The sequence below is a fragment of the Canis lupus genome, chromosome 10 (assembly GCF_011100685.1).
Source record: "Canis lupus familiaris isolate Mischka breed German Shepherd chromosome 10, alternate assembly UU_Cfam_GSD_1.0, whole genome shotgun sequence".
In the NCBI taxonomy this organism is placed as follows: Eukaryota; Metazoa; Chordata; class Mammalia; order Carnivora; family Canidae; genus Canis; species Canis lupus.
In genome coordinates, this window is record NC_049231.1 from 25,947,798 (window position 1) to 25,973,248 (window position 25,451).

The 25,451-nt window shown below is 38.7% G+C and overlaps 1 protein-coding gene and 1 pseudogene across 4 annotated transcripts in view; one reads left to right on the plus strand and one right to left on the minus strand.

The window, feature by feature from the left end:
• TNRC6B (trinucleotide repeat containing adaptor 6B) overlaps nt 1-25,451 on the minus strand; it is a 243,618-nt gene that overhangs the window by 136,292 nt on the left and 81,875 nt on the right. For all 4 annotated transcript variants that reach the window (XM_038550487.1, XM_038550477.1, XM_038550482.1 and 1 more), the window contains exon 4: nt 9,292-9,359. In XM_038550487.1, the coding sequence (XP_038406415.1) occupies nt 9,292-9,359 (68 nt within the window). The remainder of the gene's footprint in view (nt 1-9,291; nt 9,360-25,451) is intronic.
• LOC609853 lies at nt 4,118-4,586 on the plus strand (annotated as a pseudogene).

Here is a 25,451-nt window from a genome sequence, read left to right on the forward strand (position 1 = left end):
AACACGAAACAAGGAATATGCTAACAAAAGGAATTCTCAGTGTAGGGATGCCTGGGTGGCTCAGCTTGTCCCTGGCTCAGGCCATGATCCAGGGTCTCAGGATTGAGTCCCACATCAGGCTCCTGCCTGGAGCCTGCTTCTCCCTCTGCCTATGTCTCTGCCTTTCTCTCTCTGCGTTTTCATGAAAAAAATAAATAAAATCTTAAAAAAAAAGGAATTCTCAGTGTAGAGGCTAGGGAAAAATAAACTTTAAAAAGTTGCACTGCAGTATAAGATGAATCTTAGGAAGACAGAGTTGTAAGTTAATGAATTAGAGTAGGAACAGAAATGAAAATAAGGTAAAGACAAGCTGCTAGAATTAATGAAAGGTCTGTATAATTAATAATTCAGAAAAATTAAAAGGGCATTTTATAACTAGATATTTTAAGTTGGGAAGAATGTAATTAGTAAGAAGAGAATTTAATCAAGATACCAGACTTAAGACATTTAAAAACTAGCACCTCAAGCACAAAGCCATATTACAGCACACTAGAGTAAAAGAGCAATGTTGACTCCATAAATTACATTCTTCTCTCCGAATCAATATAAAGCCATCTTCAACACTTTGATTTCCATATAGGTCTCCCATGTAAGCTCTGAACAGATTCTCCCTTAAAAAAGGGAAATAAAAAAATATGGCACCCCCAGGGAGTTGAAATACAGGAACTGACATAATTAATTCTACCAACAATCCCTAAAAAGGGGATACTGTCGGGATCCCTGGGTGGCTCAGCGGTTTAGCACCGCCTTCGGCCCAGGGCATGATCCTGGAGTCCCGGGATCGAGTCCTACATTGGGCTCCCTGCTTGGAGCCTGCTTCTCCCTCTGCCTGTGTCTCTGCCTCTCTCTCTCTCTGTGCCTTTCATGAATAAATAAATAAAAATCTTTTTAAAAGGGGGGGGGATACTATCTATGTGATGTGTTATAAAGTGAGAGTTAAAAAAATTTAATATGTATCCTTTAATACAACATATATAAGAGATTGTCATTTCAACATAAAATTAATGCAAGTGATTAATTTTACTTTTGGGGGGGTACTAAGTCTTTGAAATCCAGGCTGCATTTTGCATTTAAAGTACATTTAGGGGATGGATCCCTGCGTGGCTCGGTGGTTTGGCGCCTGTCTTCGGCCCAGGGCGAGATCCTGGATTCCCAGGATCGAGTCCCACGTCGGGCTCCCTGCATGGAGCCTGCTTCTCCCTCTGCCTGTGTCTCTGCCTCTCTCTCTCTCTCTCTCTCTCTGTCTCTCATGAATAAATAAATAAAATCTCAGTAGTGTTTAGTACTTTCTCATTGTTTTACAACAGATTTCTAGAACTTTTTCATTTTGTAAGACTAAAACTCTACACATTGAACACTGATTCCCTCTCCTCCCTTCCCCCAGTCCTTGGCAGTCTTCACTTTTCTACTTTCTGCTTTTATGATTTTTAACAGTAGATACTTCATGTGAGTAGAATCATTCAGTATTTGTCCTTTGTCATTGGCTTATTTTGCTTAACATAATGCCGTTCAGATTCATCAATATTATAGCATGTGACAGGATTTCCTTCTTTTTTAAGGCTTCATAATATTTCTTTGTTATGTATATACCACATTTTCTTTATCCACTCCTCTGCCAATGGACATTCAGATTGTTGTTATGAGTACTGCTGCAATGAACATGGATGTGCAAATATGTCTTTGAGATCCTGCTTTGAGAAATTTGTTTTTAATACTGAACTTTCATAAAATGAACAAAAGATTCAAAAAATTCAATCAACAAAGACTTACTAGAAAAACGGAATCACTGTAGTATGTTAAAGGCAAATACCTCTTGAGAATATGAGTCAATTTAAGCTTAGACTTGTTTGTAAATTAGATTTTAAAAAATAAATTAAAAAGAAGCTAAACTGATGAATACAGTTGACCCTTGAGTAACACATGTTTGAACTGTGCAGGTCCAGTTAAATGCAGATTTTTTTTTCAATAAGAACAATACAGTGCTGTAAATGTACTTTCTCTTCTTTATGATTTTAAAGCATTTTTTCTCTTTTTTTTAAGAATATAGTATAGAATATATAAACATACAAAATAGGTGTCAATTGACTGTTTATATTATCAGTAAGGCTTCCAGTCAACCGTTGGCTATTAGTAGTTGAGTTTTTGGGGAGTCGAGAGTTATATGTAGATTTCTGACTATGTTAGAGTCAGCGCCTCTTGTTCAAAGGTCAACTACACACCAAAACCAGTATTTAACTGCAAATAATTTACAACAAATAATCTGCCTACAGACATCTAGACCATCACTGGTCTCATAAATAAAACCAAATCAAGAGTCTGTCTTGGATGGAAATATTTTATATAAAATGAGCTTTCAAAAAGCATAGTCAAACACAATCTATGAACAAGTATCCACTTATGCTACTTTTTAAAAAGCGGTTATAGTTTTATATTTACTCCTGTGTTGAACACATTATGTGATTAATGCAGTGTGAGTTTGATGTAGTAATTATATGGCAATAAACTTAGCTTGTCTGATTTGTTACAGTAGCTTGTAAAGTAAATATCCTCAGAAAAATGATTATATTAGATATACTAATAGTTAATAAACCTCATTAAAAAGCAACAATATTGGAACAATATATATACACAAAGTGTTTAAAGCTATATACTCTACTAAATCTTATTCATACATATACCAGAATTCAGCACAACTGATCTAAATATTAACAGTTTTGCATAGATATTTCTCAATATCAAAAGTCAATTATTTTTTAGGAAGGCTTTCTACATGCATAACTACCTTAATCTGCCTGTTAATAGAACTTAGTTCCATTGAAATAAACATCACAGAAATAAAACAATTTTTTAAAAACTTCTAGTGCTTATGGTAAAAATGCTAAATGATGAAACCAAGGAAAGTGGCATAGATCAGCTAATAAAAATAATTTTAGTCCCAATACTTACAAGATTTTGCCCTATGACCTTGACATTCCATTATCCTTGTGCTCCATCTGCCTCCATAAATGAAATAGGCTATTCATACAAACTGAGACCAAAGAGTGCGAGTCATTTTGAAAATCAAATTGAAAAAAGTTAAGTTAGATCTCTGCCTCACATCATACACAAAAATAAGTTCAGTTCAATTAAGATGTAAAGGTAAAAAAAAAAAAAAAAAAACAGGACAACTAAGGTACTTTATTACCTTAGGGTAGGGACAACTTCTCTCAGCAAGCACAAAATATAGAAGCTATAAAGGCTGATGGATTTTACCACATAAAAATGTTTTATTAGTATAAAAGATACCCTAATGTTAGAAGATAAAGATTGGGAGAAAGTATTTAAAACATCTCAAAAGACAAAGGTTAGTATCTATATTTTAAAAAGGGCTTCTACAAAGCTATCAAAACAAACAATCCAATAGAAAAATGGAAATAATATGCAAATAAGTGATACATAAAATTTTAAAATCTATGGCCAATAAACCAAAAATATTCCATCTCATTAGTAAGCAGAAAAGTGCAAATTAAAACAATAAAATATTAGGGGTGCCTGGTTGGCTCAGTCAATGGAACATATGACTTTTGATCTTGGGGTTTTGAGTTTAAGCCCCACACTGGGTAGAGAGATTATTTTAAAACAACAATGCACATACAATACTATTAGAGTGGCAAAAATTTAAGGATAATTTTATTGTCATCAAAGGTGAGGAGAAATAGGGATTCTCATACGGTATTGATAGAAAGGATCATGGGTATAGCTTCTTTAGAAGGCAATTTGCTAGCGGCTACCTCCATGTATAAAAATAAAATATACAGCCCAAACCAACAGTTCCATCTCTAGAAATTTATTCTATAGAAATATACCTGTAAATAAAGATACAAGAATAAGGATGCTCAATGAAATATTATTTGTAATAATCAAAGAAGTAGAGACCACCAAAATATCTACTGGAGAAGAATGATTATAGTCCATCCATTCAACAAAATGTTCTGCAGATATTTAAGAGAATGAAATAGACTCTGAAAGATGCCAAATTAGAAAAGCAAGTCACAAAAAAAAAAAAAAAAAAAAAAAAGGAAAAGCAAGTCACGGAGCAGTGTGAAGAAAAGAGGCGAGAACGACCCCCGGACCGGCCAAAGCCCGCGTGCCGCCGCATCCCCGTGTCCAGCGCTTACGTCCCGCCGCCGTTGCCACCATGCCCAAGAGAAAGGCTGAAGGGGATGCTAAAGGAGATAAAGCCAAGGTGAAGGATGAGCCGCAGAGAAGATCTGCAAGGTTATCTGCTAAACCTGCTCCTCCAAAGCCAGAGCCCAAGCCTAAAAAGGCCCCTGCAAAGAAGGGAGAGAAGGTACCCAAAGGGAAAAAGGGGAAAGTTGATGGTGGCAAGGATGGAAATAACCCTGCAGAAAATGGAGATGCCAAAACAGACCAGGCACAGAAAGCTGAAGGTGCTGGAGATGCCAAGTGAAGTGTGTGCATTTTTGATAACTGTGTACTTCTGGTGACTGTACAGTTTGAAATACTATTTTTTATCAAGTTTTATAAAAATGCAGAATTTTGTTTTACTTTTTTTTTAAGCTATGTTGTTAGCACACAGAACACTTCACTGTTGTTTTGGGGGAAGGCCATATGTCACTAATAGAATATCTCCGAAGCTAGATTGATAACAAGAAGGAAAAACACCTTCCTCTTCTAGTTTTGAGAAACTTCCTCTTGGCTCCCAGGAGGAGGGATTCCTTGATGTTGACACACATGAGCCACCTTGGTGGTGTGGAAAAACTAAAATTCATTTTTTTATGTCCTCTTCTTCCTTTCTGTCTTCAACATAGACTTGACTCCCTTAAACCCAGAGACCTGTTGGAACCTGATCCCATGAAATGGTTCCCAGTATGTCAGGCAATCTGCACTTTACGGTGTCACCACTGAGATGGCATCCCTCAAAAGAGTTCCTTTTTTTAGCTTGTGGATCTTCAGATTGATAATTCTGCCATTTTCATTTCATTTCCTGAAAGTCAGGGTCGGCTTGTGAAAAGTTGTTAAACAACATGCTAAATGTGAACTGTCAACCCTCACTCTAAACTTTCCCTGTTCAGAGCATCACATGAAGACTTCATTGGGTTTTATAGTGGCTTTCTGATTTTGGTAGTCCATTGAAGAAGGGAGTTTGAAAGTTGTTGTATACTGTTAACGATCGTCCGCTCATGTCCTGCCTGAAATACCATGATTGTTTATGAAAAGTATCTTTAACAAAGCTGGATACAGTTTGGCTTGGAAAAAAAAAAAAAAAAAAGCAAGTCACAGAAGAATTACACTGGGGAAAAAAAGAACCCTATTTAGTTGTTTTAAGACAGACAGAAGGGATCCCTGGGTGGCGCAGCGGTTTGGCGCCTGCCTTTGGCCCAGGGCGCGATCCTGGAGACCCGGGATCGAATCCCACGTCGGGCTCCCGGTGCATGGAGCCTGCTTCTCCCTCTGCCTATGTCTCTGCCTCTCTCTCTCTCTCTCTCTCTCTCTGTGTGACTATCATAAGTAAATAAAGAAAAAAATATTAAAAAAAAAAAAAAAAAGACAGACAGAAAATGAGGTGCCTTGCTGGCTCAGTTGGTAGAGAGTGTAACTCTTGATCTAAGGGTTGTAAGTTCAGCCCTACATTGGGTATGAAGCCTACCTAATGAAAAATAAATAAATATAAAAAATAAAATAAAATATACAGAAAGTATTTACAAAGATTGGGGGGGGGAAGGGTAAAAGAAGAGTCTCACTTTTATTTCTATATCTGTATTTACCACTTGAATGTTTTATGAAAAGCAAGTACACTTGCCCTTTGAACAACATGAGGGTTGGGGCACTGACTCCCCAGCACAGTTGAAAATCTGAAAATTATTTCTGACTCCCCCACAACTTAACTATGAATAGCCTGCTGTTGATTGGAAACCTTACTGATAACATAAACAGTCAATAAACACCTATTTTGTATGTTATATGTATTCTATACTGTATTCTTATAATAAAGTATGCTAGAGAAAAGAAAATGTTTTATTTTTTGTTTTGTTTTGAGTTTTTATTTAAATTTCAGTTAGTTAACATATATAGCGAAGGGGAGCCTGGGTGGCTCAATCAGTTGTTTCCGATTCCTGATCTCAGGATTGTGAGTTCAAGACCCATGTTGGGCTCCATGCTAGTGTGGTTCCCATTTTTTTAAAAAAAAAAAAAAACAAGCAAAAAAACAAAAACCATAGTGTAATATTGGTTTCAAGAGTAGAATTTTGTGGGATCCCTGGGTGGTGCAGCGGTTTAGCGCCTGCCTTTGGCCCAGGGCGCGATCCTGGAGACCCGGGATTGAATCCCACGTCGGGCTCCCGGTGCATGGAGCCTGCTTCTCCCTCTGCCTATGTCTCTGCCTCTCTCTCTCTATCATAAATAAATAAAAATTTTTAAAAAAAGAGTAGAATTTTGTGAAGAAAATGTTTTAAAATCATAAGGAAAAGAAAGTATATTTACGACACTCTATCATATTTGTCTGGGTCAATCAGAAAAGTGTCTGACTCTTGATCTTGGGGTTGTAAGTTTGAGCCCCATGTTGGGTGTAGAGATTACTAAAAATAAATAAACTTAAAAAAACATTCTGTGTGGGACACTTGGGTGGCTCAGCAGTTGAGCACCTGCCTTCCGCCAGGGTGTGATCCTGGAGTTGCAGATGGAGTCCCACATTGGGCTTCCTGCATGGAACCAGCTTCTCTCTCTGCTTATGTCTCTGCCTCTCTCTCTCTGTGTCTCTCATGAATAAATAAATAAAACCTTTAAAAAAATTCTGTATATAAATGGACTTGCACATTTCAAACCCACGTTGTTTAAGAGCCAATTGTATTATTTTTATAATTAAAAAAAAACAAAAGAGGGAATCCCTGGGTGGCTCAGTGGTTTAGCACCTGCCTTTGGCCCAGGGCGTGATCCTAGAGTCCTGGGATCGAGTCCCACATCAGGCTCCCTGCATGGAGCCTACTTCTCCCTCTGCCTGTGCTCTGCCTCTCTCTCCTCTGTGTCTTTCATGAATAAATAAATCTTAAAAAAAAAAAAAAAAGAATGAGTGGGCATTTCATAAGTCATTTGGCAATGTGTACACTTCCAGGACCTAGAATGTAGTATTCAGTTTCTAGGTGCTACTATCCAGGATTCAATCATCCTCTGCCAACTGCAGTTCTAAGATATCAAAAAAAATAAAAATAAATAATAATAATCTTTTTATTTTTGTTGCCTCAAACAAAAGAACATATTGCCTTTGCTCCCACTCCCACAGAAGAGGTAGACAGGTCTATGGGAGGAGTCTAGTGAGAAGAGTCACTTCTGCTTTATCATTTCAATATATGACAGCAGACAAGGCCCAGGAAAACAAAAACAAAAACAAAACCAGAAACACAACAAAACAGGACTCTGCTATGAAAAGGCGGTATGAGACTCATGAAAACAAAACAAGGTAGGGACATAACGCACCACTGGCTGTCTGAAGCTCTCTAACAGAAGTACCATTTGTATAACATAAAACTTGTGGGAGAATCTGCCCCAGTGATGCTTTCTGAATACCTAAAGAGGCTGATCCAGGATAGGGGTTACTGGAGCAGGTTTTTAAAGATAAAGACTGGTTTGTTTGGGAAATGGATACCCTCTGGAGAACAGAACTTTCATCTGTGCTTTAAAAATAGGCTTAATGCCATTTTCATTGCTTCCCCCAACTCCCTCTTATCCATGAGACTTTGATCTTAATACCGGCACAGTTTTGTTAACCATAGTACTTTTTAGGAACACAGCTACCAAGGCTGGCAAAAGATTTGGGTTCAGGAGATATTAGAAAACACTTTAATGTCAGAAAGATACAGGTTCAAAGCTTAACTTCCATTTCAAATTGCATTCCCATGGACAAGTTACCTACCATGATCTCTGAGTAAAATGGTACACTGTCAAAAATTAGAAGTAACAGACACAGCATCTAAGCAAAGTACTTTGTGCACAGAAAACCCTCATCAAATGGAAGCTATAATTTTTATATTATAAGACCTTTCACCAGAGTGTGGGGTTGGGGGAGTGGGCAAGAGGGAGAAAAATATCAACTGTTCCTTTAATTCCACCAGGACTAGATGTTTGGCATCCTACTTTGCTAAAGATGAACTGATTTCATAAGCCCATGTTGAATATAAGTGCATTTGACAGAATACAGCAAAGTTAGGATTTATATTGTAAGCTATTTTTAAAACTGCCTGGTTAGCAAATTAAACCAGCTGTGAAAATATCCTGGTTTCCATTCACAACAAATACAAGACAAACATTCTCCTTTAATGAACCTGGCCTCATGGCAGCACAGCATATTCTGCATAATTCATTCCTAAGGGTTTTGGAGACATCATTTTCATAAGACAGACCAAAACTATACTATTTTCTAGGAAAAAAAGAAAAAAAAAGATGAGAAAGAGGAATTTCTTTCTACAGATTTTCCGTAAATTCCACAAATTGCTGTCCCATTTAGCTTAGGAGACTACTGTATGAATAAAAGATAGTAGTTATGTCAATACTTCAGGCCAGCCTTAACAGTGCTTCTTTTAAAAGTCTTCTTTAACCAGTCTTCTCTGCAACACAATTTTTCAAGTTCTGTGGCAAAGGGATGGAAAAAATCTGCTCATTGCCACTAAAAAGCTACTGAGGACTCCCACTTTCAGATTTAAAACTGATCCCTCTTTAAGAAGTCAGGGGGAGACATCTTGAATTATTTAGAATGTTGGCTAAGTTATATTATTTATAATTCCCATTCCTTTAGGGAAACAATTTGTTATTTAAACAGGGAACAGAAGTATAAATAAATAAATGGAATAGAATTTCAGGAAGTACTATTCAAATAAATTCACACTTGGAATGTAGGGAAATAGTCTATTAATTTAGTGCACTTCATAAAGACAAAGGTAAGAAAAGAATATACCATTTTAAACTTTCTTTGGATATCAACCAGACTGAATTAGTTCAATTTGGAACATCCTGAGCCTTTAAAGCCTTTGCTAAAGTGTAACATAAATTTTGATTAGCCAAGTGTGAAAAACTACAAAGCCAACTTTCTTGTCCCTCCAGTTAGTTTGTCTATAAATAGAAGCAATGCATTAACAGCCACCAAAGCAACTGGTGAGTTCCACAACGTATACATCCTCTGCAAACATGCTCTCAGCATGTTTAACCAAAGTGCTTCTGAAGATCTGTAATAGGACCCTTTTTAAATAAACTGTGACTCACTGTTTGCTTTCTTCACCAGGAGGTGGAGTCTTGCCATGCCCTTCCATTACAAAATCCTCCTGTTCCACCTGCAAAGGTAAGTACCACAGGTCAGCAGCAGTAGTCAGTAACTAAGATGCAACTTACTCAAAGTTCCAGGGCCTGCCCTGTACAGAACCACATGGTCACCACACTATATTGCCTGGTACAGAAGCCTGGGCCAGTGGCTTTCAATCTCCAGGTTTGCTCAAGGCATTTCTCCCTGTGTAACTAGATTTGTGGAACAGAAAAGGAAGCGTGTTGACTTGCAATTCACATAATTGTAACAAAAAATTAAAATCCAGACTATAATAAAGAATTGCTATGACTCAGTAAGAAAAAGACAATGTACCAGAAATTTTTACAACATAACTGAGTAGGAATTTTACTGAGAATACACAAATGAAAAGATGTTCAATCTTATGTCAACCAGGAAAATGCCAATCAAAACCACAAAGAGATGCCATTTCACAACTATCGGGTTGGCTAAAATGAAAAAGTTGGGCAATACCAAGTGTTGACAAGGACACAGAGGAATAGCGATGTTCATCTACTCCTGGTGGGAAGAAAAATTGGTACAACTACTTTTCAAAAGTTTGCCACTATCTGATACATTGGACTATGTGTTTATTGTACAAACTAGTGGTTGCACCTCTAGATGAATACTCTAGAGAAACTTTCACACATATTAAAAATATTTTTTCATAGATTTGTAACAAAAAAACAGCAAATATAAGCAGTAAAAGAAATATACTATGGTGTTTTCAGACAACAGAATACTCTTAGAAAGTGAATGAACTCTAGCTACACACTGCAACCTAGATCAGTTGCAAAAACACAATACTGGGTGAAAAACAAATCACAAAACAATACACACATGGTATAATTCCATGACACAATGTTCAAATATATACATTTTAAAACTACATATATGCATGTGTATATAGAGGTATATGTGTATACATACAGTTTTTTAAAAATGTATTTATAAATGAAATGACAAAAAATTTAGGCTAGTGATTGTCTTAGGAAGGGAGGAAGGGGATTCAATCAGGAAGGGGCACATGCTGGGTCCGGGGGTATGCCGGTGGTCTATTTCTTGGCCGATGTAGTAGGTATATGGGTGTTTGTTTTATAATTATTCTTAAAAAAAAGATTATATTTATTTGAGAGAGAGAGAGAGAGCATGCACACAGGTTGCAGGAAGGGGCAGAAAGAGAAGGGAGAAGCAGACTCCCCACTGAGCAGGGGGTGGTTTATAACTATTCTTTTAACTATGTATTTCTTTTCTATATGTATGGTTTATTTCTCAGTATTTATTTATTTCTCAGTATCAAGAAGGGAAAAAAAAGCATTTTACTATTCCAAATGGTTTATTGATCTAGAAAATCAGTGACAGAGATAGAGATACTCCACAAATGGGGATTGTCTGTCAATTCTATGAAAACTCTCCTAAAAGGCCTAACTTTAAAAAAATCAAGCAGATGTATTCAAGGAAATAGATAGGACTATTCTCAAGTTAGAAAAATAGTTATAGGGACTAATAATCTGGAAGACAGACAACAGTAACACAGACACATAAACCACAATGAAACCCAAAGTAAACAAAAGGCTTTCAAATTCTGTCTTCTCCACAGCCTTCATTTCTCAAGAATGCCAGAGAAGATGGGACAATCTTAAGAGGCTAAGTTTCAAAAAGGACAGAAAAAGTAGGAGGTGTTTGTCATTTCCATTAAAAAGAGAAAATGAAGGAAGCATACTCAAGAATAATTAAAGACACACACTGTGCATACTGTAAAATTCAAACCAGGTTTTGACTTTATTCTTAGGAACTTCCTGTCTCTGCAGCCTATGGGACTTGGCCAAGGAGAGAGAGGATTCTCTCATCCTAAATTATACTTAGACGTAAAAACTCTAGAAGAAAAAATAGGATTGTAGAGGGAAACTTAGGAGGACCTAGAGATGACCTGGTTGTATTACAAGAGCGAATACATATGTTTGTAAAAAAATCACTGTGTTGTCCACTTTATGCACTTAACTATATAAATGTTATACCTTAATTAGGAAAAACACGTGACAAATTATTTAAGTTTGTCAAGCTTCTTGGAAGCTCAAGCGTCTATTTTCTTTTTTTTTTTTTTTTGTCAATCATTTTCTTTCTTTTTTTTTTTTTTTTAATTTATGATAGTCACACGCAGAGAGAGAGAGAGACAGAGACACAGGCAGAGGGAGAAGCAGGCTCCATGCACTGGGAGCCCGACGTGGGATTCAATCCTGGGTCTCCAGGATTGCACCCTGGGCCAAAGGCAGGCGCCAAACCGCTGCGCCACCCAGGGATCCCTGTCAATCATTTTCTTAAAGACGAGAATGACTATTCTCTCATTTAATATGTATTCTAGAAATTTCTTGATTCTTCATCTTTTAAAAATTGTCTCCAATTAAAGAGCTCTAAAAAAAATGAGCTCGAAATTATGCACCTTTACCTCTACTTTGTATTTTTTTTTTAAAAAAGCTTATCTATAATCAATTTCTTAGTAAGTACAATAATAAGGAAAAGAGGGCAGCCCCCGTGGCTCAGTGGTTTAGTGCCGCCTGCAGCCCAGGGTGTGATCCTAGAGACCCCGGATCGAGTCCCACATCAGGCTCCCTGCATGGAGTCTGGTTCTCCCTCTGCCTGTGTCTCTGCCCCTCTCTCCTCTCTGTGTATTCTCATGAATAAATAAAATCTTTAAAAAATAATAATAATAACAAAAAGATTGAAGAACCCACACCTTTGACAATCTCCTCTACATGGGTTTCCTATCTTTAACTCCAGCCCCCATGTTATCCATATGAGTCTTCTCCACTTGGATGGCCCAATAAGTTCCAAGATGAAACATCTTTATCCTCAAATTTCCTCTCCTTTTTTTTATCCCCTGCCTCTGCAAATGGTACCATCGTTCATTAAATCCCCAAACAGGAAACGTATACAGATATGCCCCACTTTTCAAAAGTTTGTGTTACATCATTTTGCTTTTACAAAAGACCTACATTAATACCTATTTTTGCTAATGAAAAAGAAAACATCTGAATTTTCACTTTTACAAAAAAAAAAAAAAAGGCAAAAAGCAAAACACCTCTCCACATTGGTTTTGCAGCCAGCCATTATAGAGGCAGCAAGCATCCTAAGCAGCAAGAGCGTCACCACTCATCTTCTTCCTTAGTACTACACTTAGCATCTCAGCATCCAGTCTCCAGTTTTGAACTCTGTGAGCGTCTGTGCTTTATCTTGAGTCATTTTGTGCATCCGTTAACAGGATGTGTCTTAAAGTATCGAAAAAACCTAAGAGAGGTTATTTTCTGGGTTTGGGAATGCTCCAAGATTTTTCCATATAAAAAAAATGGTCATTGTTTCTTGGTTTTATGCAACATTTGGACTTATGAAAGATTTCATAGGAAAGCTCTGCTTTCAGATAGTGGGGGGAACCTGTCATCACACAAGAATCCAAGGTTCCCTTCTTAACCCCACATCCTATTAATCACCAAGTACTGTGGCTTTTACCTCTTAAATAGCTCTCACATCCAGCACCCTTTCTTTTCTCTTTAACTGCCATAATTAAAAGCCAGCTTCTCTAAATCTCACTACTACAAAAGCCTTCTCTTTGGTCTTTGTGCTTCCAGGTCCCATCTCATTTTATTTTATTTATTATTTTTTTAAGATTTTATTTATTTATTCATGACAGACACAGAGAGAGTGAGAGGCAGAGACACAGGCAGAGGGAGAAGCAGGCTCCATGCAGGGAGCCTGATGTGGGACTTGATCCCAGATCTCCAAGATCACACCCTGGGCTGAAAGCAGCGCTAAACCGCTGGGCCACTAGGGCTGCCCTCCGTCTCATTTTAATATATCCTCATCCTCCAAACCACTTCCATCAAGTGGCCTTTGTAAATTCTTCAGTGGCACTCCATCACCTACTCTGGGGGATAAAAGTTCAGTTCATTTGTCTAAAGTAATCTTTTCATCTGCCTCTGCCTCACCCACTCTGAACCCCTGGTGGAGGCAGAAAACTCCTTAACAGCCCCTCTCCCCCATGCACTTACATATACTGTTCGCATTGCCTAGAAGCTCTGGTCTTCTGCCCACATACAGTTCAAATTCCTACTCATTTCTGTAAGTGTCAATTCAAATGCCTTTTCCCAAAAGACACCATTCCCTGCAGGAGGGTTCACAACTTTTCTCAGTCTCCATCACTTCAGAAGGCAATAAAAATGGTCCAGAAAGATCACTACTCCTTGTTGCCACCTCCTGTTTTTCTCACGTCCCACTTCTGGTCCCTTCACATCCTTTTTTTTCCTACAAATTTCACGAACATTTTTGGACTTAACTTGATGATCTCTGCTACTTCTCCTCCTCGACCTCATCTGCAGGAGTTCCAAGATTTTTTTTTTTAAGCAGGCCCCATGCCCAGCATGGAGCTCACGCGGGGCTTGAACTCACAACCCTGAGATCAAGACCTAAGCTGACATCAAGAGCTAGAAGCTTAACCCACTGAGCCACTCAGGTGCCTGCCTCCATTACCATTCATTCATTCAACAAACATTTACTTAGCACGTATTACGCGCTAGGTGCAGATAGTCACTGCCCTCAAAAAGCTTGCAGCTTAGTGTGAAAGACAAACAAAAACCAGTCAATTACCAGCACCGTATGGTGACAGATGGTAGCTACACTTGTGGTGAGTACAGTAGCATAAAGCCCAGACTTGTGGAAACACCTGAAACTAACACTGTCTGTCAACTATACTCCAATTAAAAAAAATATGATCATACACTGGGAGAAAGCAATGCAAGGACACAGGAAGGGCGCTTGACCCAGTCAGACCAACGCCACGCAGGGTGACTCTCCTTTTTCCTATTTCAGCGAGGCACCGAGTAGGACCCAAGCTGCTCCACACCAAGGTCCTTCCATTCTGAAATACGATTTGCTCAACACCAACTTGTTGTTTTTGTATTTTATTTTATTTTATTTTATTTTATTTTATTTTATTTTATTATTTTATTTTATTTTATTTTATTTTATTTTATTTTATTTTATTTTATTTTATTTATTTTATTTATTTTATTTATTCATGAGACACAAAGAGAGAGGCAGAGACACGGGCAGAGGGAGAAGCAGGCTCCATGCAGGGAGCCCGACATGGGTCTCGATCCTGGGACTCCAACGCCCTGGGCCAAAGGCAGGCACTAAACCACTGAGCCACCCAGGGATCCACAAAACAAACTTGTTTTGAAGATACTTCTGTCCTACCAATCTCTTACCTCTTTCTCTTCTGCTCAGGGAATACAGAGCATAGCTGGAGAGAGTTACAAAACTGGTTCCTTTTCAACCATCTGCCAATTAACATCCATTCAATGCTCACAAGCTAGCACCTGGACTGGAAGGCCCTTCTTCATCCTGTCTGTCTGGTGAACTTCTACTAAGCCTTCAAACACCGGTTCAATAGTTACTTTTTCTAGGAGGCATTTTTGACTACTAGCACTTCCTCCTGGGAACCTCCCAAGGTGCTCCTTCCCACTTATCCTGCAAGGCCCAGCAAGCAGCTGTGATCCTTTGTTCATCCATTTCCCCTCTGCTGGTGAGCCTTGGAGAGAAACAATGTAATCCTTGTGCATCCCAGAATCTAACACAACCCTTCTTGTTGGCCATTCATTCCACATACCTTCTGAATGCCTTTTGTGTGCTAAGCACAGGGTTGAGTAACTGAATGAATGTCTGACCTACACCACATTCTTCACTCATTCATTCTATACTTTCCTCCCTCTCCTCTGAGATTATAAGCCCATGCGTGAGGCATCCTCCCTAGCCTGTTCTTTCTGAAGATTATCCTGAAAGCCTATCCCACACAATGCCCCTGGTTTTCTCTTGTCTGGATTATGTAGAGAATCTGCATCTTCACCCATTTTCTCCACTCTACTGTTCTGCCAGGCTCCTCTTGCCACTTATATTCTAAATGCATGACCTATATACCACATCACCTTCTCTGGGGCATTACTGTCTAAGGAAATCTTTCTTCCTTTCCAATAAATCCATCCTCTCAACCGACAAATACTTTATAATCTCTTCTGTGGGGCTGGGTGGCTCAGTCAGTTGAGCGTCTACCTTTGGCTCTGGCCTCGATCTCCGGGTCCTGGGATCAAGAGGCCTCCATCAGCTTCCTGCTCCATGGAGAGCCTGCTTCTCCCTCTTCCTCTGCCCCTTCCCCTGGCTTGTGCTCTTTCTTTCCCAGGAGAGGGAGAAGCAGACTCTCCACTAAGCAGGGAGCCCAATGCAGGGCTTGATCCCAGGACCCTGAGATCATGACCTGAGCTGAAGGCAGATGCTTAACCAACTGAGCCACCCCAGCACCCGATATGATTTTAAAAGTCAAATAATAACACCAGGCTTATAAACAAAAATAGCACTCTCTCTGCTGCCACCATACCCCACCCCCCACCAGGGACCTCTCTTTCCCCATCCACCCAATGTAAGTCACCATATTTGTTTAAATCAATATTCAGTGCTAATAGTGCTGTTACTAAGTAAATAATAGATACAGCTGAATCATACGGAATAGCATAATTAAATTCGCTTTTCGTGTACAATTTTTTTTTCCCCCTGGAACTAACAATTACTACTTTCTCTTCTTATACTTTCTTTCAATTTGCGGGTAGGGGGGTTTAGAATTTATTATGCATATTTCACTAATTCATCCTCAAACTCTCCAACAGAGCTGTAAATCTCCGCTTAATAAATTCAAACACTTCAGGTAATCTATCAATTTCATTCCAGTCTTGGAGACATTCCTTAGGGGTTTTCTCCTGTTCCAGTCTAGATTGTTTGCTCTCTAGGCCACTAAAGAGCTGACACTTTGCCAGGCATGTCTTTTCCCCTTCATCTCTGAAATTCCTGGCTTTCTTTCCTACCCTGGAGCATCTGTTCCCCAGATCCTTTGTCTTCTTTTATGGTTTACTCTCTGGTTAAGGTGGCACATATATTCCAGTGATCTCCTGATAAAAGGTATATAGGAAATAAATTTTTTGAGTTCTTGAATGACTAAACTGTCCTTATTTTATCCATATATATAATTGACATACAAAACTGTTTTTTTTACCCAAACACATATTTTCAAATTAGAATTCTTAATAAATTAAAGTTACCTATTAGAAAACCTATTTCCCTCCACAATTTTTTTAAAGTAATTATTGACAGATAAGTATTTTTTTTAAAGATTTTATTTATTCATTCATGATAGGGAGAGAGAGAGAGAGAAGCAGAGGGAGAAGCAGGCTCCATGCCGGGAGCCCGACGCGGGACTCAATCCCGGGGCTCCAGGATCGCGCCCTGGGCCAAAGGCAGGCGCTAAACCGCTGAGCCACCCAGGGATACCCCCCTCCACAATTTTGAAGTGATGCTGCATTGATTTCTAGTTCCCAGAGGTGTGATGTAGAAATTTGACAGTATTCTAAATCCTAATGTTTTGGATAGAATCTATTTATTCTCCAGAAACTTCTAGAGTCTTTTATTTCTCCTCAGTGTTCCACAAATGCAAACCACTATGTATGGTAGTTTTTTTATTTATTGAGCTTCTGGGTAGGTTCTTGCAATCTAGAAATGCAGGTTCTTCCTGTTTAAGACATGTTTTCGACTAATTTATTTGATAACTTTATCCCCTCTAGGAATTCCTTATTCAGTATTGAATTTTCGAGGTTGATCCAGGAATTTTCTTCTTTTCTCACCACTTGTATCTATCTCTGAATTTTTCTTCTACTTTCTGGAGATTCTCTCAACTTTACCTTTCAATACTTCTAATTTTTAAAAGAATTTGTTATTGTAACTTAATTTTTGAAAGCTCTTCCTTGTTCTCTGAATATTCCTTTTATTTAGCCCTGTTCTTATTCCATGATTGTAATGCCATCTCTTATCTCTGAAAATATTAGAGAGTGTTTCTGTTTTGTTTATTTGAATTTTCTTCAGCTCCCTATACTACTTGTTTCCCTCAAGTTCCTCTTTCATATTTGCTTTGGTCGCTATCTTCCAGTCACAGGTTTTTTTATCAGATGTCTGGTCATCTTTGGTTATCTACTGATATATAAGACATAGCTAAAAAGAACTTAGGAGGGTTTTCTGTACATGGAAAAGGGAGGGAAGGTTGCTTACCCTGTGGTTGGCTTCTTGGATATGAGAAGGGGATCTGGCCATTTCAGGGACAATGCTCAAGTGTCTGCATCTTTATATTCCTTTTTTCCCTCTTTGGGCTGTTCAGTTACCCAGAGAGGTACACTTTAATCCTCAGCCCAACTGGTAGAAGTCTGGCTTCCAGTGTTCTGGGACCGAATATTGTAAGACAGCTGGCTGGCACAGTCTCACATCAGTCAATCATCATTATGACTTAGATTGAACCCTTCTGCTTTAGTTAGGTACCTCTCTCCACCCTCAGCCTTGCCATGTTACAAGAGGGACAGCTACCCATCTGTGGGTATTCAGGGCAGGACACTTGGGGCTTCGCTCCTTGTAAATTCTTCAACCGTGCTGCTGTTGTGTCACTCCAAAAACTTCCTGTCTTCCAAAATTTTGTTGGCATTTCTTGTCTATTTTATCTCCACTTCCATTTGCTCTTTTCTTTTTCCCTGGTAGATTTATGCTGGGTGAAATCATTTATATTTGCTAAAATAATTTCAGTGGAGTTTTAGAAAGGAGTAGGGACTAATAACTAAATAACTAGGCTTAATCTACCATATCCAGGTCTACTCTTAAAACTTGTTTGCCTCTTCTTTTTCCTTTTATCAAAACTGCTCTATGTGGGGTGCCTCGGTGGCTCAGTCTCTTAAGTGTCTGACTCTTGTTTTCAGCTCAGGTCATGATCTCAGGGTCCTGAGACTGAACCCTTTGTTGGGCGTGGAGCCTGCTTAGGATTCTTTCTCCCTCTACTCCTCCCCCAACCTACTCGCTCGTGTAGTCACTCTAAAAAACCAAAAAAAACTGTTCTATTTAATATCACCAATAAATATTGGTTGCCTTCTTCTTTAAAAAAATTATTTGAAAATTTAACAGTTTTATGAGGTATAACTGATGTATATGAAACTACATATATTTAGAGTATACAATTTGATAAATTTTGACGTATGTATATACCCATGAAACTGTCATCACAATAAAAAAAATGACTATTTAAAGAAATGACTATTTTTGCCACTCCTAAAAGTTTCATTATGCACTTTCTTAAATTTAAAAAATGGTCAATTTTCCCCTCATGCTCTCCCTCCCTGGGCAACCACTAATATTGTTCCTGTCATTATAGATTTGTTTGCATTTTTGAGAAGATAGATAGATAGATAGATAGATAGATAGATGGAATCACACAGAACATACTCTTTTTGTGGGGGGGGTCTAGTTTATCTATCTATCTATCTATCTATCTATCTATCATCTATCTATTTATCTATGAGAAACACACAGAGAGAGGCAGAGAGATAGGTAGAGAGAGAAGCAGGCTTCCTGCAGGGAGCCCGATGTGGGACTTAATTCCAGAACCCCAGGATCATGCCCTAAGCTGAAGGCAGATGCTCAACCACTGAGTCACCCAGGCATCCCTGGTCTAGCTCCTTTTGATTAGCATAATTACTTTGAAATTCATCCATAGTTTCATGTATCAGTAGTTCATTTCCCTTTTATAGCTGAGTATTATTCCATTGCATAGAATCTACCACAATTTACTTTCCAGTCATCTGTTGATGAGTGGCTGGGCTGTTTTCAGATTTGGGCTACTGCAAAAAGCTGCTACGAATATTCACTTAGAAGTTTTTTTTTTTTTTTAAGATTATTTATTTATTTATTCATAGAGACACAGAGAGAGAATGAGAGGCAGAGACACAGGCAGAGGGAGAAGCAGGCTCCATGCAGAGAGCCTGACGTGGGACTTGATCCAGGGTCTCCAGGATCACGCCCTGAGCTGCAGGCGGCGCTAAACCACTGCACCACCGGGGCTGCCCTCACTTAGAAGTTTTTGCATGGATGTATACTTTCTTTTTTATTGGGTAAATACTTAGTACTTAGCACTATATATTTAGTTTGCAAGGGATGCCATGACAAAGTACCAGAACTCCTGTGCTTTCAGTAACAGCAATTTACTGTCTCACACAGACCTGAAAGCTAGAAGTGGAAAATGAAGAAAAGCATTGGTTCCTTCAGAGAGCTGTGAGGGAATAATCTGTTCCGGGCCTCTCCCCCTGGCTTGCAGATGGCTGTCTTCATGTTCACATGGCATTCTCCCTGTGTTTGTATCTCTACATCTAAATCTCCCCTATTTTTAAAAAGATTTTTTCCATTTATTTGAAAGACAGAGGGAGAGAGAGAGAGAGAGAAATCACAAGTGGCAGGAAGGGACATAGGGAGAAACAGAATCCCTACTGAGCAGGGGGCAGATGTGGGGCTCAATCCTAGGACCCCAGGATCATGACCTGAGCCAAAGGTGGACACTTAACTGACTGAGTCACCTAGGCACCCCATCTCTCTCTCTCTTTTTAAAGTACGCTCTAGGGATCCCTGGGTGGCGCAGCGGTTTGGCGCCTGCCTTTGGCCCAGTGCGCGATCCTGGAGACCCGGGATCGAATCCCACGTCGGGCTCCCGGTGCATGGAGCCTGCTTCTCCCTCTGCCTGTGTCTCTGCCTCTCTCTCTCTCTCCGTGTGACTATCATGAATAAATAAAAAAAAAAAAAAAAAAAAGATAAAGTACGCTCTATGCCCAAGGTGGGGCTTCAACTCACAACCTTGTGATCAAGAGTTGCATGCTCTACCAACTAAGCCAGCTAGGTACCCCCTAAGTATCTTTACTGAGATATAATTTATATACCATAAAGTTCACCTGTTTAAAGTATACAGTTCAATGGCTTTTAATATATTTACAGAGTTGTGCAATTATTACCACAATCCAATTTTAGAACATTTCTATCATCCCCAAAATGAAACTTACCGACAGTCACTCCCAATTCTGCCCTCCCTTCACCTTCCTTTCTGGCCCCATATAACCACTAATCTACTTCTGTCTCTCCAGACTTGCCTATTTTGAACATTTCATGTATAAATGACATCATACAGTATGTGCTATTTTGTGTCTGTCTTTCCCTGAGCATAATACTTTCAAGTTTCATCCTAGTTGGAGCATGTATCAGTACTTCATTCTGTTTTATTGCTGAATACTACTATCCCATTATATGGATATACCATTTTGCTTCTCTACACTATCACTAATGGACATTTGGATTATTTCCACTTTTTTGCTATTATGAATATTGCTGTTATAAACACGCATGTACAAGTTTCTGGGTGGACACATGCTTTCATTTCCTTTGGGTACCCAGGAGTGGAATTGCTGGGTCATATGATAACTATGTTTAACTTTTTGAAGGACTACTGAACTGTTTCTCAAAGCAGCAGCACTATTTTCCATTCCCATTAGCAGTGTCTAGAGGTTCTAGTTTCTCCATATCCTCACCCACACTTGTTATTTTCTGTCCCTTTGATAACAGCCAACCCAGCAGGTATGAAGTGGTATGTCACTGTCGTTTTGTTTTGTAGTTCCCTAATGAGTAATGATGTTGAGCATCTTTTCATTGTCTTACTGGCCATTCTTTAGATAACTGTCTTCCAATTCTCTGCTCATTTTTAAAACTGGGTTCTTTTCCTATTATGGAGCTTTGAGAGTTTTTAATAGATTCTATATACAAGTCCTTATTCAGGCAGATGCTTTTTATGTATTTTCTCTAAATCTGTGGCTTATTTTTTGGTCTCCTTAACAGCATCTTTCAAAAAGCAGAAGTTCTTAATTTTGATGTAGTATAATTTATCAATTTTTATTTATTTTTAGGATTTTATTTCCTTTTTAAGATTTACTTATTTGAGAGAAAGAGAGAGCACACCAACATGAAAGTTTGGGGAAGGGCAGAGGGAGAGAGAGAGAAACTTCAGCAGACTCCATGCCAAGTGCAGAGCCCAATACAGGGCTTAATCCCATGATCTTTTTTTTTTTTTTTAAGATTTTATTTATTTATTCATGAGAGAGACACACACACACAGAGGCAGAGACACAGGCAGAGGGAGAAGCAGGCTCCATGCAGGGAGCCTGATGTGGGACTCGATCCTGGGACTCCAGGATCATGACCTGGGCTAAAGGCAGCACTAAATCGCTGAGCTACCCAGGCTGCCCTCAATCTCATGATCTTGAGAGCATGACTTGAGACAAAATTAAGAGTCAGATGGTCAACTGACTGTGTCACCCAGGCCCCCCCTGCCAAATTTTACTTTTAAGTAATCTCTACACCCAATGTGGGGCTTGAACCTACAACCTGAGATCAAGAATCACATACTCTATGACTGAGCCAGACAGGCACCCCAGACAATTTACCAATTTTTAAAATTTAATGGTTGTGCTTTTGCTATGGTACCTAAGAAATTTTTGCCTAACCACAGATTTTCTCTCATATTTTCTACTGAAGCATTATAGTTCTAGATTTTACATTTAGATCTAATACTCATTTTGAGTTAATTTTTTTATACGCTGGGCACCTGGGTGGCTCAGTGGTTGAGCATCTGCCTTCAGCTCAGGTCATGGTCCCAGGGTCCTGGGATCAAGTCCCACATCAGGCTCCCTATTGGAAGCCTGCTTCTGTCTCTGCCTATGTCTCTACTTCTCTGTGTCTCTCATGAATAGATAAATAAAATCTTTAAAAATTTTGTTTTAATATATGCTATAAGATTTATTTATTCATTTTTTGCATATGGATATCCAGTTGCTCTAACACCATTTGTTGAAAAAATATCCTTTCTCCACTGATTTGCTTCCACAAAATTGTCTTTGTCAAAGCTCATTTGTCCATATATGTATGGGTCTATGTCAGAACCTCTTCTCTGTTCCATTGGTCTAATCTGTTTGTCTTGTTCTCCAATACCACAGGGTCTTGATTATCATAGCTTTATAAAAAAATTTTTTTAATAAAAATTCTTAAATCAGGTAGTATTTGCACTTCAACTCTGTTCTACTCAAAAGCTGTTTTGATTATTGTTGTAAGTTGAATAGTGTCCCACCCCCCACAAAAAAAGATACGTTGGGAGTCCTAACCTCTAATTCTTCAGAATGGGACCTTATTTAAAGATGGGGTCTTGGGCAGCCCAAGTGGCTCAGCGGCTTAGCGCTGCCTTCAGCCCAGGGCATGATCCTGGAGACCCAGGATCAAGTCCCACGTCAGGTTCCCTGCATGGAGGCTGCTTCTCCCTGTGCCTGTGCCTCTACCTCTATCTCTCTCTCTCTCTCTCTCTCTCTCTCTCTCTTTCTCTGTGTGTGTGTGTCTCTCATGAATAAATAAATAAAATCTTAAAAAAAAAAACCCATGGGGTCTTCATAGAGGTAATCATGAAGTTATTAGAGAGGGCTCTAATTCAATATGACTGGTGACCTTTCATAAAAAGGGGGAAATCTGTACACAAAGACAGACATGATTGCAGGAAGAATGTCATGCTGCAACAAGCCAAGAAACTAGAAGCCAGAAGCTAGGAGAGAGGCCTGGAAAAGACCTTCCCCTAGTCCCTTCACATGGAACAAGGCCCTGCCAACACTTTGATCTTGGACTTCTGGTTCTCAATATGGTGAAACAATACATTTCTGTTGTTTAAGCCATTCAGTTTGTGGTACTTTGTTAGAGCAGCCCTAACAAACTAATACAGCTGTTCTACGTCCTGTGAATTTCCATATGGATTTATAAGTCAGCTTTTTCACTTCCACAAAAAAAAAGTCTGCTAAAATTTTGATAGCAATTGAATTGACTCTATAGATCAATTTGGGGAGAAGCAACATCTAAACAATATTCAATCTTCTGACCTATAAACAGCTATATCTCTCCATATATTTAGGTTGACTTTCTCTCAGCAATGTTTTGAGGTTTTCAGCATATGTACAATGCTAAGGAGAAGGGAGGACAGCAGACATCCTGTTGTTCTTCATCTTAGAAGTAAATCATTCAGTCTTTCACCATTAACTGTAGGGACTTCATAAAAGCTCTTTATCAAGTCAAATACTTCCTTTCTATTCCTAGTTCGCTGACAGTTTCTACCAGGAACAGATGTGGCATTTGTCAAATGCTTTTTCTTTTTTTTTTTCTTTTTTTTTTTAAATTTATTTATGATAGTCACACACACACACACAGAGAGAGAGAGAGAGAGAGAGAGAGAGGCAGAGACATAGGCAGAGGGAGAAGCAGGCTTCATGCACCGGGAGCCCGACGTGGGACTCGATCCCGGGTCTCCAGGATCACGCCCTTGGCCTAAGGCAGGCACTAAACCGCTGCGCCACCCAGGGATCCCTCAAATGATTTTTCTGAATCTATTGAGTTGATCATACTTTTTAAAAAAATTGTTAATGTGATTAATTAAACATTGATGGATTTCAACCAACCGTGCATTCCTGGGAAAAATTCCCACCTGGTCATGTATTATATCATATGCTCAAATTTTGTTTAGAATTGTTGGATCTACTTCATGAGTGATCCAATTCTGTAATATTCTTTTCCTGCAATGTCTTTGGTTTTGATATCAAAGCAATGCTGACCTCACAGAAGGAGCTCAGAAGCATTCCCTTCACTTTAAGTGAGATTATACTAATTTACATATAATATAGGAACCTTACAATAGTACCCTTCCATCTTCCCCCTCTTGGCCTTTAGGCTGCTGTTAGTGTACATCATACAGATATAAGCCCACAATACATTTGTGTAACTTTTGTTCAAACAATCAATTCTCTTTTAAATAAATTTAAGTAACAGAAAAGTCTTCTGTGTCTACCCCTGTCCTTTCCATTTCCTGAGCTCTTCATTTCTTTGCATAGATTCGTATTTCCATCTGGCATCCCCTTCCTTCTCCCTTCCACATTTCCTATAGTAAGGAAGGGTATGCTGCTGATGAATTATTTCAGTTTTTGTGTGTCTGAAACAGACTTTATTTAGCCCTCATTCTTGAAAGAAATTTCACTGATTACAATATTCAAGGTTAAGCTTTTCTCGCAGTACTTTAAAGACCACTGTCTTCTTGTTTGCATTGTTTCCAAAGACAAATTCTTATCTTTGTTCCTCTGTTAACAGTGTCTTTTGTTTTCTGGTTTTAAGAATTTCTCTATCACTGGTTTTGAGTAAATTGATTATGATATGCTTTGGTGTGGTTTTCTTCATGTTTCAATAACATCTAACTTCTTTGGTCTGTGGGTTTACAGTTTTTATCAAATTTGAGGCCATTATTTCTCCCTTCCCTCTTCTTCAGAAACTACAAATACATGTATATCAGGTTCCCTGAAGTTGTCTATAGCACACTGATCATCTTTCCATATTTTGCTCTTTACACTCTTTTTCTGTGTTTTATGCTGGATATTTTCTATTGAGTAACTTTAAATTCTCTAATTTTTTATTCTGATATCTAATCTGCCACTAATCTTATACAGTATATTTTTCATCTCAGATATAGTTTTCAACTCTAGATATTTGAGTCTTCTTTAAAAATATCTTTCATTTTTCTATGTAATATTTTGAATATCTTTTAAAAGATTTTATTTATTTACTCAGGAGAGATACAGAGAAAGGCAGAGATATAGGCAGAGGGAGAAGCAGGCTCCCCAATGGGGAGCCTGATGTGGGACCTGATCCCAGAACCCTGGGATCACGACCTGAGCCAAAGGCAGAAGCCCAACCATGGAGCCACCCAGGTGCCCCAACATTCTGAATATCTGAAATATAAAATAAGTATTTTAGAGGCACCTGGGTGGCTCAGTAGGTTAAGTGTCTGCCTTTGGCTCAGGTCATAATGCCAGGATCCTGGGATCAAGCCCCATGTTGGGCTCTCTGCTCAGCAGGGAGCCTGCTTCTCCCTCTCTTTCTGCCTGCTGTTCCATCTATTTGTTCTCTCTCTCTGTCAAATAAATAAATAAAATCTTTTTAAAAATAAGTATTTTAATATTCTTGTCTGCTAATTTTAATCCGTGTCAGTTGTAGATTGACTTCAATTAATTGATTTTTCCCCCTTCACATGGTCTATATTTTCCTGTTTCTACATGTCTGATAATCTTTGCTTAGATATCAGATATTGTGAACT